This window comes from Mercurialis annua, linkage group LG4 (genome assembly GCF_937616625.2).
Source record: "Mercurialis annua linkage group LG4, ddMerAnnu1.2, whole genome shotgun sequence".
Lineage (NCBI taxonomy): Eukaryota > Viridiplantae > Streptophyta > Magnoliopsida > Malpighiales > Euphorbiaceae > Mercurialis > Mercurialis annua.
In genome coordinates, this window is record NC_065573.1 from 38,262,665 (window position 1) to 38,276,281 (window position 13,617).

Below are 13,617 nucleotides of genomic sequence, written 5' to 3' on the forward strand. Positions count from 1 at the left end.
ACCTAATGCCGACTCTATGTCAACTCAATGTAAACCTAATGCCGACTCAATGTAAACCTAATGTCAATCCAAAGTAATTTTTTAGTAAATTATTTTAATTTTGAAATGTAAATTAATATCAACTCAATGCAAACTTAATAACTGAACGTCGACTCAATGTCAAACTAATGTCAACTCAATGTCAACTCAATGTAAACCTAATATCGACTCAATGTCAACTCAATGTAAATTACATGTCAATTTAAAGTAATTTTTTTAGTAAATTATTATAATTTTAAAAATTAACTTAATATCAACTCAATTAACATATATAATTTGTTTTGAGTTTATGTCGAGTTGATATTAAGTTGATTGTGTTTTTAATACATTAATTTATAAAATCTATTTTAACTTAGTTTACTTTAAGTTAATATTTAATTAGAATAAATTTTTTAAATTTTGACAAGCGTAATATCTTATTAGTGTTTTATAATAATATATTATTTATAATCAACCATTTTAATAGGTTGATATTTAGTTTATATGCTTTTTTATATATTATTAAAGAGAACATGTATATATATTAAAGAGTAAATAAAGACAACAAACATGTCTTGCCTTGGTGGTTAGACACTTAGACAAAGAGTGAGAGGTCATAGGTTCAAACCCTACCAAGAGCAAATTTGTGTTTTATTAATTCTTTTAAAATCTCACCACTATAGTTGACCGCCGCTGACCGGGTGTTGACCACCGCTGACCGCCGCCGACCTCTGTTGACCGCCGCCGTTGACCTCCGCTGACCGTCATTGACCACCGCCGTTGACCGGCGTTGACCTCCGTTGACCGGCGTTGACCGGCGTTGACCTCCGCCGTTGACTGTGTGGTTGGACCGGAATTGGCCGGTGGTCGGTTGCGGTCGGTTGGTTAGTCTAACCAAACCCATATTTGCCACATGTCAACATTTTATTGACTCAAATATAGACCAATAAGATATTGACAAATAGTAAGGACAATATTGTCTCATTTTCTTTTATTTTGGGTTATGGGAGATTTTTGAAAACTTTTCTTTTTTTTTGAGTGATTTTTGCTAAAATCAAAATGTTGAGAGAAAAATGGAACACTATAGCACTTTTGAGGGATTTATGTAAAAAACCCTTTATGTTATACATGTGGTGAAAAATTGTTTTTAATTTTGTCCTATTCTTAATTTGTCATTTTGTGTTATTTCAAAACAATATAAACTCCACATAGGAAGTGTAGAGCTTCAATAATGAGTTTATAAGGATTTATGCAATATAGGCTCATAAGTGTATTGAGGGGGAAGCAATGGGCTCGCGCCCTCCCCCTTCTCCGGAGTAGGCTTGTGGGTTGGGGTTCGGGATGAAAGTCAAGTGGGCTTGTCCGAGGCTTGACTAATCTTTTTGCTACCCGGTTTTATTATTATTTATTATTTATTAAATAATAATTATAGCCTTATGTGAGAAGGCCCTATTTTAGCATGTGTAAAATTATTTTTGGTTGAGGCCTAAAAATCCGATAACAAACTTTGACTAAACTTTATTACCTTCAGTTTAATTAAAAACGTTTTATTTAAATTTAACCACGTTTGATTACTGCTCCTCCACTAAGATTTTCGGTTTTGTTTAACTTAACCAATTTTATGTCTACATTCATTTACTTGATAATTAAGTTTGATTTTAAACTTTAAATCGTGGCTTGCTGGATTAGGGGAGATACTCGATTCGTATCAAATATTTAATACTGCTTCTCATGCTTCCAGTTATATAACTGAAGAGCTTGTTGTATCCTGGGAGATATCGCACATACTGCGAAATATTTCTTAAAGCCAATGACATCACGCCTCAAGCAATAATCAATAACACTCTGTTTTTACAACAATACATATATGAAAGGAAAATAAACAATACGTTTATAAAAACCATCTATAAAGTTTTTTTGACTTGGTTAAAAAATAATATTATAGATTTTCCATAATTATGATAAAAGTGGGAAAAAAATTTCATAAGATTTTCAATTTTTCAAAACGAGATGAAATAATAATAATAAGGTCTAATGTCTTAAAAAATCCCCGACCTTTTAACCCCTTTTCAATCATACCCTGACGTTGAAAATTTGTCAATTTTATCCTATTTTGCATTTTTGTGTTTCAATTGTACCCTGAAAAATTAAATTAACGTCTTTTTCGTTTGGAAATTTGTTTAAAACATTCTCCATGTCTAGCATATATTAATTGTACGTTTTTAAAATTTAGTTAAATCAATTAAAAATTTAAGTTAGTGTTAATATGATTATGGATTTTAGTTAGTTTTTAAAAATAAAAGACTTATTTGTACTTTTTTGAATAAAAAAGAATTTAATTTCATGTTTAAACTTAGTTAATTGAATGATTTCATCATTTAAGTTAAAAAATTAACAAAAATTAAAAAATTGGGGTACAATTGAAAACAGAAAATTAAAAAGTGGGTAAAATTGACAAATTTTCAACGTCGGGATGGAATTGAAAAAAAAAAATTAAAAGTGAAGGTTTTTTGAGTGATTAGGCCTAATAATAATAAAAAGAAATGGTACATTTTATATCCGGATATACATAGTATTTTTCTAACATTCAACTTGCAGATAGAGAATATACACAGGTATGCATATTATCAGAATTTGGTGCTTAAATACACACAGTCGACTCCCATATGATGCTTCCGTCACATTGGCAAAGCTTTTTGCAGTTCAGAGCAACTCCAGCACTTCTAGCAATTACTGCTGCTGTAAGACCACCGTCTGATTTATCTTCTGTTTCATATATCACCACCGACCTTCCAATAAGTTCTGCAAGTTTTAGCTTCTGTTTTGTACCAGAAAAGGAGGCATTTCCCTCAGCATAAGCCTCGAATGTTCCCAGGTTACCTAGAGGCTGATAAAGCATGAGAGTTTAGTTAGAGAATAAAAAATATAGGACAAGTTGAGAGTTAAAGGCTATGTTGTGCGGAAACAGAAATGTTGAAATGGAAAACACCGACATAGACAAAAGGCTAATAGACTTTTTTATATAAACAGGTTAAAAATCAAAAGTTTTGGAAATTTCAGAAGCATTTCAGAAAACTAAATGCTTAAATATTGGACTTGACAATTTCTATGCAACATAGGTTAAAGCAAGAGTGGTTGACATAGAAATGAGAACTGCGAGGGGGTTGATTGAAAGAATCCTCGGCTGCATTGTATGATCAGCATCACAAAGCAACAGGCAGGGTATAGGAAAAATAAGAGAAGGTTTTCGGTGAAGCGACCTGATTTTCTGTTCCTGGATTGAGAGGATTATAAACTTTCCCAGTGCTTGCTGCACCTCTTGTCAGATCACCAAATTCATTGATAGACCAACAGTGCTTCCCAGGTGCCAATCCACTAAAACTGGCTTCAACCCTGGCTAATTCCATATTCACTTGAGCAAATTGAACCACACCAAAAATATCTGGGCCCTTAAACTCGGCGACAGCAGAAGACACCGAAAAATCTGAGCATCAATCCAGAAAATTGTGAGTAAAATTTGATAATATGTAAGAAAAATTTACCATAATCACAGTGCCATGGCCAGGCTGATGCTATGACAGACAAACGAAAAAATGTTAATTTCCCAAGTTTCAGTTGTACTTCCATGCTGGTTTTTTTCATAGATGTAACATTGCACTATCCACAACTCATATAGAAATTCCAAATCACAAATGCATTTCTAGTTATGCTTATGAATTATTAGCAGGCAATCTTATATTTCTGGTCAATTTATCCACAGAAAGAGACAGATTTTCATAGATAAGTAATCCACATCAAATTGGAGGCTAACCAACCTTCAGGGACCCCTTGGCCAATCAACCGGGCGGTTCGACCTGTCTGCTCCAAAGCTTCACTCATAATCTTTACAGGTGAAGAACCAAGAACCCTAACCACTTGATTCCCCAAATCCACCTCCACTTTCCTCACTCCTAATATTTCACCAACAGGGCAAAAAACAGAAAATTAAAAACCTAACATATCATTAATTCATCAACCAATGCTTGTTTGCACCAATTAAACTAAAAATAATATAACAGCATACCATTAACAGTCTGCAATTTATTCTTGACAGCATTAACACAACCTTCACTATTCATATACACCATGAATTCCGTCTGTCACCAATTCATTTAATCATAATCATAACATAAAACCAAAACCAAAATTTAGCTCAAAAAAATTGAGGTCAAACTCATATAAACTTACAAGTAGCTCAGGCCGCAAGACTGCATCTTCCTATAAAAAAACATGAAAAAAAATCAAATTTTAAAACCAAATTCAACAAAAATTAATTTCTAAACAAAAGGGCAGTGGTTAATTAAGAAACCTGAGAGGTGAGCGTGTGATCAGATGTTGGTGCTGCCATGCTAGCTGCAGAGGAACGGTGAGTCAAGCTCTTGACTCGGTCAAAGCAAAATGGAGATAAATTACAAACTGAAAGTTTGAGATTGGGAGAAGCAAATGCTGCCACTGAGCTGGTTTGAATTTGTTGTTGTTGCCACTGACCAGGTGTTGATTTGTAGATGTTGCCACTATGGGGTGAAAATGAATTATTAATCGATGTTTTAAATGCTACAAATTCCTTAATGTGCATGGCTCAATTTGTGATGTTCATGAAGTGGTGTGCATGATATTGATAACAAGCTCACATTTTGTAGGAAAGATCGATGGTGCTTGAATTTCTCCATTGAGCTGGTGTGGATTGGTCCACCTAATTCGTTATGGCTTCATTTAGAATTGGATGTACTTTTGGAATTGCATGTACTTGCCTCTCAGTACTAATGTACTAACTCATGTTCCATAAAAAACTATGTACTATTCTTTTTTTGAACTTCAATATGTACTAATGGATATCACATTATGTTGACATCAATGACATGTACAAACGGAATCTTATAAAAAAGAATATCAATTACTTCTATTTTTTTCCATTTTATGTTTAACAATGCCCTTTAATTTTTCTCCTTTTTCAAAGGATAACGGTGTTTGATTCTTTTATTCTTTCAAATATATACTAGTATTTTAGTATTTGATTTTTTTATCGTATAATATTTTTAATCATTTTCAGCCACTAGTATGTTAAAAAATAAAATTAAGTCATTTTTGCTTTTATTTTTAGTATATTAGTAATTAAATGATGATAGTATATGCAAATAACACACTTACCTATATGTGTAATTCAAAATCTTTTTGTTAATAGTTTGGTGGTAAGAAATAGCTCTTTTGATATATATTTTTAAAATTGAAATATTCATTGAAATAAAATAAGAATTCATACATTAAAATAGCAGATCTTCTTCACATTTTATAAAAATGAAAATGAGGGTTTGACAACTGGTTATGTGAAAGACGAAAAAATCCTAGGTAAATCAACATATATCTCAAACAAAAATGATTTAACTACAATTGGCAAGTCATATAATAAGCATGGGATAACTACAAATACAATAATATCCTAAAAATCACTTTATTTACAAACATACGAACTTAGTCAAAAAAATTCACTTCCACCTATAAATTGAATATTTTACATAATTCACGTACTTTTTTTTAACTACAAAAAAATTATATTTTTGACACATCTCTGCTATAATATGTAAAAGATAAAAACATATTTTGTATTTTTGTACATTTTTTAGATATCAAATATAATTTTTTTTGAAAAGTACCTAATTTTATAATTTTTTTCGTTTTTTTTTGTAATTTTTCCTATAAGCATGGTGATAGTCCTATTTTGGAAATAAATATGGGCTGTTAGCATATTGGGCCTCGTTAACATCAAATCTATAAAATGGCCCTCGGTCCACTAAACAAACTCTAATTGTAGAAGATAAAAATGGGTTTTTTACATAAATCCCTCAAAAGTGCTATAGTGTTCCATTTTTCTCTCAACATTTTGATTTTAGCAAAAATCACTCAAAAAAAAAGAAAAGTTTTCAAAAATCTCCCATAACCCAAAATAAAAGAAAATGAGACAATATTGTCCTTACTATTTGTCAATATCTTATTGGTCTATATTTGAGTCAATAAAATGTTGACATGTGGCAAATATGGGTTTGGTTAGACTAACCAACCGACCGCAATCGACCACCGGCCAATTCCGGTCCAACCACACAGTCAACGGCGGAGGTCAACGCCGGTCAACGCCGGTCAACGGAGGTCAACGCCGGTCAACGGCGGTGGTCAATGACGGTCAGCGGAGGTCAACGGCGGCGGTCAACAGAGGTCGGCGGCGGTCAGCGGTGGTCAACACCCGGTCAGCGGCGGTCAACTATAGTGGTGAGATTTTAAAAGAATTAATAAAACACAAATTTGCTCTTGGTAGGGTTTGAACCTATGACCTCTCACTCTTTGTCTAAGTGCCTAACCACCAAGGCAAGACATGTTTGTTGTCTTTATTTACTCTTTAATATATATACATGTTCTCTTTAATAATATATAAAAAAGCATATAAACTAAATATCAACCTATTAAAATGGTTGATTATAAATAATATATTATTATAAAACACTAATAAGATATTACGCTTGTCAAAATTTAAAAAATTTATTCTAATTAAATATTAACTTAAAGTAAACTAAGTTAAAATAGATTTTATAAATTAATGTATTAAAAACACAATCAACTTAATATCAACTCGACATAAACTCAAAACAAATTATATATGTTAATTGAGTTGATATTAAGTTAATTTTTAAAATTATAATAATTTACTAAAAAAATTACTTTAAATTGACATGTAATTTACATTGAGTTGACATTGAGTCGATATTAGGTTTACATTGAGTTGACATTGAGTTGACATTAGTTTGACATTGAGTCGACGTTCAGTTATTAAGTTTGCATTGAGTTGATATTAATTTACATTTCAAAATTAAAATAATTTACTAAAAAATTACTTTGGATTGACATTAGGTTTACATTGAGTCGGCATTAGGTTTACATTGAGTTGACATAGAGTCGGCATTAGGTTTACATTGAGTTGACGTTGAGTTATTAAGTTTACATTAAGTTGATATCAATTTACATTTGAAAATTAAAATAATTTACTAAAACATTACTTCGGATTGACATTAGGTTTACATTGAGTTGATATTGAGTTGACATTGAGTCGATATTAGGTTTACATTGAGTTGACATTGAGTCGACGTTGACTTATTAAGTTTACATTGAGTTGATATTAATTTACATTTTAAAATTAATATAATTTACTAAAAAGGTACTTCGGATTTACATTAAGTTTACATTGAGTTGATATTAGGATTACATTGAGTTGACATTGAATTGACGTTGAGTTGATATTAAATTGACATTGAGATGATATTAAGTTTATTTTTAAAACTATACTTACTAAAATACATTATTGAGTTGACATTAGGTTTACATTGAGTTGATATTGGGTCGTCATTGAGTTGATATTGAGTCGATATTGAGTTGACATTAAATTTACACAAATTACTGTAATAATAACTTAAATAATTTACTTTCAATCTACTATAGTTTATTTTTGAAAGTATAAATTATAGAAAAAAAATTATATAATAATAAAAAAAATTCATTTTAAAATTATAATTATTTATCAAAACATTTACTTTAAGTTAACATTCAGTGAACATTAAATTGATATTGAATTTATATTGAGTTCACATTTAGTTTACTTTGAGTTTATATTGCGTTGACATTGAGTTAATATTAAGTTTATATTCAGTTCACTTATATTAAAATTACTTTCGGTTTATTTTATTTTAATAAAAGCTTAAATAATTTACTTTCAAATTACTATTACTTTATTTGTAATATTATAAATTACTTTTAATAATATACATAATGAAGTTGACATTAAGTTATCATTGATTTGACATTAAGTCATCATTGAGTTTATATTGAGTTTTTATTGAGTTTTCGGACACTACGGGGGTCCCACCACCACATATTCGACCACGACCACTAAACCATTATATTTTTTAATTTTAAAAGTGAAATATTTTTATTAGTTGTACTTATGTATTAATAAATTGTATAAAATATAAATATATGTATATTTTATTTTTTTATTGTATAAATATTTAAAAAATAAATAAATTTAATTAGACTAATTTAATATTAAATTTATAATAAATTTAATTTAAGTTGATATTTAGTTGATATTTAATTTGCATTATAAATTAATTTCATTCTAATAAGTTAATCTAAATTTATAATCAGTTATATATATATATATATATTATAGAGTAAAGGTTGACAACAATCAGCCTTTGCCTCAATGGCAAAGCACAAGCTCTCCCTTATAAGAGGTCAAGGGTTTAAATCCCCTCACCCACAAAAAAGTGTTTTATTTAATTTTTAATTATTTAACTAAAATTGGTCCAACCATTAAAAATGGTTAGACCACAAACCAGTAATGGTCTGGCCGTTGACCGCGGTGGTCCGGCCGTTGACCGCGGTGGTCCGGTCGTTGACCGCGGTGGTCCGGCCGTTGACCGGCGTTGACCGCGGTGGTCCGGCCGTTGACCGGCGTTGACCGCGGTGGTCCGGCCGTTGACCGGCGTTGACCGCGGTGGTCCGGCCGTTGACCGGCCAATAATAGTCCGACCGGTGGTGGTTCGGTTAGAAATGGTCCGGTTTATGTAAAATGAGGAGAAATTATTAGGTGTAATGGAAACACAATTGGTAAAATACACCATAAGGATAAAATAGTAATCACAACTATTAAAAGGTAGAGATGAAAAGAATCTTTTAAAATTGAGGGATTTTTGCAAAAAAAAAAAAGTTGGGTGATTTACACAAACTTTTGAATTTTTGGGTGATTTGGTGTAATTTTCTCGATAAAAATTGACAATTGTACAACCTAACCATAAATAATTAGAGAAATACGCCTATGATTTTCCATTTAGATAATTATTTTTCCCTTCTTTTTTCTTGCAAAATTAACTTTCATAAATTAGAGATATACGATTAACATTTGATTAAGGTAACAAACAGCTCTGATCAAAGATTCCCCTAAAATTGCTCTCAATTTTTAATTCACACAAATCTTTCCTAATTAGAAAAATATTTGATCCCATGAAATCTGTTGATATTCAGTTCTTCAAAAGTGAGAGACTACAGAGAATTCCATCAAACAACAGAGAGTAAAGTAAGAAATTTCAGAGAATCCAATCAATTGAAGAGAAAAAGGTTGAAAATTCAGCGGCGGACGTGGAAGTCGCGATTGTGGAGGCCACGGTGGTGGGTTTGAGTTCCGTGATGAAGGTCATCCTTCTTTTCAGCGATGTCATCTTCTCCATCTCGTCTTTGTATCATCTACGCAGCAACGACGTCATCTTCTCCATCTCGTCGTCGTTCCTCAGAAGTGAAAGCGTCGCCGTTCTTCCCGCCATCAATAGTGACACCACTAGTGGAGACGACAATTGTTCTGCTTTAATGATCCTCTTGTTTTAGAGAAATCAGTGAATCAAAGTCACGCAAATCTCCCAAAGATAATCAAATCGGAATCATGAAATATTTTTGCTCTTAATTTTGTTTTAAAATTCAATTTTAGAAAAAAAAGATTTGATCTTTAATGTTTATAGCTGCAATTGGATTATGTTTTTGGAACGATGAACACTAGTTCAATGATGAACAATGTTAAATAACCTAGTTTATTTTCAGTTTTAACAAATTCTATTGTTTTAATTTAAATTTTTGTTCAAACAATTCCGTTTAATCTTATTAACTGATTTTAATTATAGGAATGACAACATTGAAAATACTTACTACAATGGAGTATGAGATGAGAGTTTCAGGCACTCGAATTATAAAATCAAGATAGTGCTTGTCAAAGAGGATATAAATTGTGAACAGTTAAGCAGGATGATATCTAGTATACTGAAAGATACTAGTTGGAATACCAAATTAGAAATCAGATATCAATTGAGACCTAATCAGTAGCCGTTGGATGTCGAGGATAATGAAAGCGTACAACGCAGCCGATGTGGACATCAGAGACATAATAAAAGACTTGTCGCGGTCTATCAAAATAGTTATAGATATGATATAATTCAATTTTTTGGTCTGAGTAGTATGCTATTAGTTGTTGCTTGTTATACCGTTATAACCATTGCTTAATTGTTTAGCGGTTGTTTTATTCAACCATTTTTTGACATATAAAAAATAATAAAAGAAAAATTTAGCAAAACTTTATGTGTGTTTTTAATTAAAAATATATGCGGGGTGTTTATAATTTTTTAACCAATTTGTTAATTAGTTACCCAGTTATCAACCAAACGATTACTATGTATATACTAACTAACAACTTCACCAGTATGTAATAGGTAAAAAAACATCAAGTATAGTCTAATTCTGGTAAAAAAAAGTGATATATATTGTTTGAATCACAATGCAATACAAATTATAAACTAGATTGTATAACAAAAAAAAATTGTGCAATAACAAAACACAAAATATTAGAATAACCAAATAGGAACCAACTGTGTATCAAATGTTATCCAAAATAGAAACCAAATATGTACCAAAAACTGGAGTGTACCAACTAGTACCCAAATGTGTTCCACAAACAGTTATCAAGTGTGTTTGAAACACAAACAAAAATATCAAAAACATCTAAAGTAACAACTATATTACATCTATTCAAAGTTTTTCTTCAATCTACCAGTCTTCAATTTTAGTTTTGGTTCAAGCTCCTCGTCGCTGTCAATGTTTATATCAATCTTCATCTGTCCATAATTATTACAAGTTAACCAACGGTTTACCCAATATTAACCATTGGTCAACCAACACCTAAAACATTACATACATAACCGTTTTATTCTCATAAGCATTTCTTCAAACACCAAGAGTGCAGGCTGTGCGTACTAAAAAATCGAACCAGCAGTTGCAAATCAATTTCCACCATAGTCACTGCAAATCAATTTCCATGTTAATTACCAAAATCAAAGAGCGAGAAAAAAATGAAAGGGATCGAGAGAGATTGAATCACTAGAAATCAACAGACATTATTATAAGCATTTTTATTCTCATAAACACACATTAACGTTCTATTCTCATAAGCATTTCTATTCTCATAAGCATTTTTTTCATCTTGTTATTGGTTAACCATTAGTTAACCATTGGTTAACCAACTGAAAACCTGATCATAACAACTACAAATTAAAAACTTCCTTCATCTCCAAACAATTTGAATTTGTGACTCACTAACAGCTGCAGCGGTAAACAAAGCCACCACCACTACACCAGAAGCTCTTCCTCTTCCGCCTTTTTTCCTCCGTCGAACTCACTCCGTTCAATAACATAGCGCCGTCTCCGCCTCCATAGCAACAACGCGCCAACTTCATCTCTATTGCAGAGCAGCGATTGATTGGAAAATAGAAGAGAGCAGCAACTGATTTTGGTCGATGGCGATGATGATCCACGCCGCCGCTGCTCCTCGATGATCCACGCCGCCGAGCAGCAACTAATTTTGGTCGATGGCGATGATGATCCACGCCGCCGCTGCTCCTCGATGATCCACGCCGCCGAGCAACAATTGATTTTGGTTGATGGCGATGATGATCCACGCCGCCGCTGCTCCTCGATGATCCACACCGCCGCATCATACGAGATCCATGGAGAGTTTTTGCTCTCTTTGCTTCATAATCATCAACAACAACCGCCGCAATTTCCAATTCCGATTCCGATGACTCCAGTACACCACCAACAACAACAACAAACTGTGAATGAATTCAAATTCTGAAAACATATTAAAATATGAAGTTTGAAAGAAAAGAAAACCATAATTTGAATGGAGAAAAGGAAGCCGAGGATCTCGTCAAATCTCTTAGCGTTTACAATCGTATTTTTCTAATTATAAAAGTATAAAAATTGAAATTAGAAAGGTTAGAAATAGAATAATTGAAGATGAAATGATAAATATCAATTTTGAAACTTAAGGCCGTAATTCTCTTATTATTTTGTGCTAAGACCGTGTTTCCTCTAAAAAAGTCATTGTAGAAATCTATAAAATGGCCATTGCGGGCTTCTCTTCCCAATGATTGGAGAGACTCTCTCCCCAATCATTGAGAAGATATAATTAATTTTTTTAAAAATTTTAATTTTAATTTTTTTTAAAAGAATAGTTAAATTATTGCAGAATTAATTTTAGAAGTTTAATAAATAATAATAATAATAGAAAATAAATGACAATTAATAAAAAAGATGATTTTAAAACTACCATAAATAAAAAAAAGATTAAAAAAGGTAAGCAATAATACACCAAATCATTCCACCATAATTTATATATCATATATATGTCCATATTTGTATTTCTCACAAAATTAGGAGAATAGTCAAATTAGGGAATAAAAAGTTAAGATTAAAGTGGGCTAAAATAGAATAAATTAAAAAATGTAATAACATAAATATAAAATAAAGTAAGTCAAAAATAGAATAGAATAAAATTAAATAAAAAAATAATGATTAAATATTAAAAAAAACAGCATTTTAATTCAATTAGCAAATTAAATTTAAAATATAATTATATTTTTAAAATTTTTTTATACAATCTTATATATAAATTATATATTGCTATAATTAAGTTGAAAATAAATATCATATTTGACTTAAATATTGAAAAGCTACCATTTTCAAGTCAATTAGCAATTAAAATTATTTATTAAGATTTCATTACCAAATGATAAATAAAATAAATAAATGACATATCTTTTTAAATTTTAATTAAGATATTAAAGTTAAAGTATTATTATATTTTCAAAATTACATATAAGATTTTAATCTTAAGAAGTCAAAAAATTTATAAGTTATTGCTCTTAGAATATTAGAAGTCTAACAAATAATAATAATGGAAAAGAAATGGCAATTAATAAAAAAGATGATTTTAAAATTACCATAAATAAAAGAAAAAGATTGAAAAAGGTAAGCAATAATATAACAAATCATCCCACCATAATTTATACATCATATATGTCCATATTTGTTTCCTCGCAAAATTAGAAGAATAGTCAAATTAGGGAATAAAAAGTTAAGATTAAAGAGTGCTAAAAATAGAATAAATTAAAGAAATATTATCATATATAATTATTTTATACAATCTTATATATAAATTAAATATTGCTATAATTAAGTAGGAAATAAATATCATATTTGACTTAAATATTGAAAAGTTACCATTTTTAAGTCAATTAACAATTAAAATTATTTGTTAAAATGCTACACTCGTAATTTATTTTTATCGTAAAAATACTTATTAAAAAAATTTAAATTGTTGATTTTAAGAAAAAAGTTAATTATATCACGAAAATGTATGGGACACAAAAAAAAAGAATTCCCCCAATTAAGGGGGAATAAATTTGTCAAAAATCCTAACGAAATAAATCAAGCTCAACCAATGACCTATACTTCAAATGTTATGTATCGTGTGATCAAATTTTCCCAAAAGCTCCAAAATCTCCACTCTCCCAGTTATTTGTACAAGCCATCAGCTTTTAAAACAAATTCAATTCTACAACAATCTACCAACTTTTGCTCTACTTTATTTCTTAAAGATAACCTATAAATTTAGGAACACGTTCAGTAAATTGTAGC

The 13,617-nt window shown here is 30.5% G+C and overlaps 1 protein-coding gene across 1 annotated transcript; it reads right to left on the reverse strand.

Annotated features, from left to right (window-relative positions):
- Positions 1-2,552: 2,552 nt before the first annotated feature.
- LOC126677113 (copper chaperone for superoxide dismutase, chloroplastic/cytosolic-like) lies at positions 2,553-4,747 on the reverse strand. The gene is made up of 6 exons (XM_050371570.2): positions 4,367-4,747; positions 4,246-4,275; positions 4,082-4,154; positions 3,834-3,968; positions 3,279-3,502; positions 2,553-2,905 (listed from the first exon to the last, which is right to left on the reverse strand). Exons 1-6 carry the CDS (start codon positions 4,631-4,633, stop codon positions 2,660-2,662), a joined length of 975 nt encoding a protein of 324 aa, XP_050227527.1. The 5' UTR covers positions 4,634-4,747; the 3' UTR covers positions 2,553-2,659.
- Between the last annotated feature and the right edge of the window lie 8,870 nt (positions 4,748-13,617).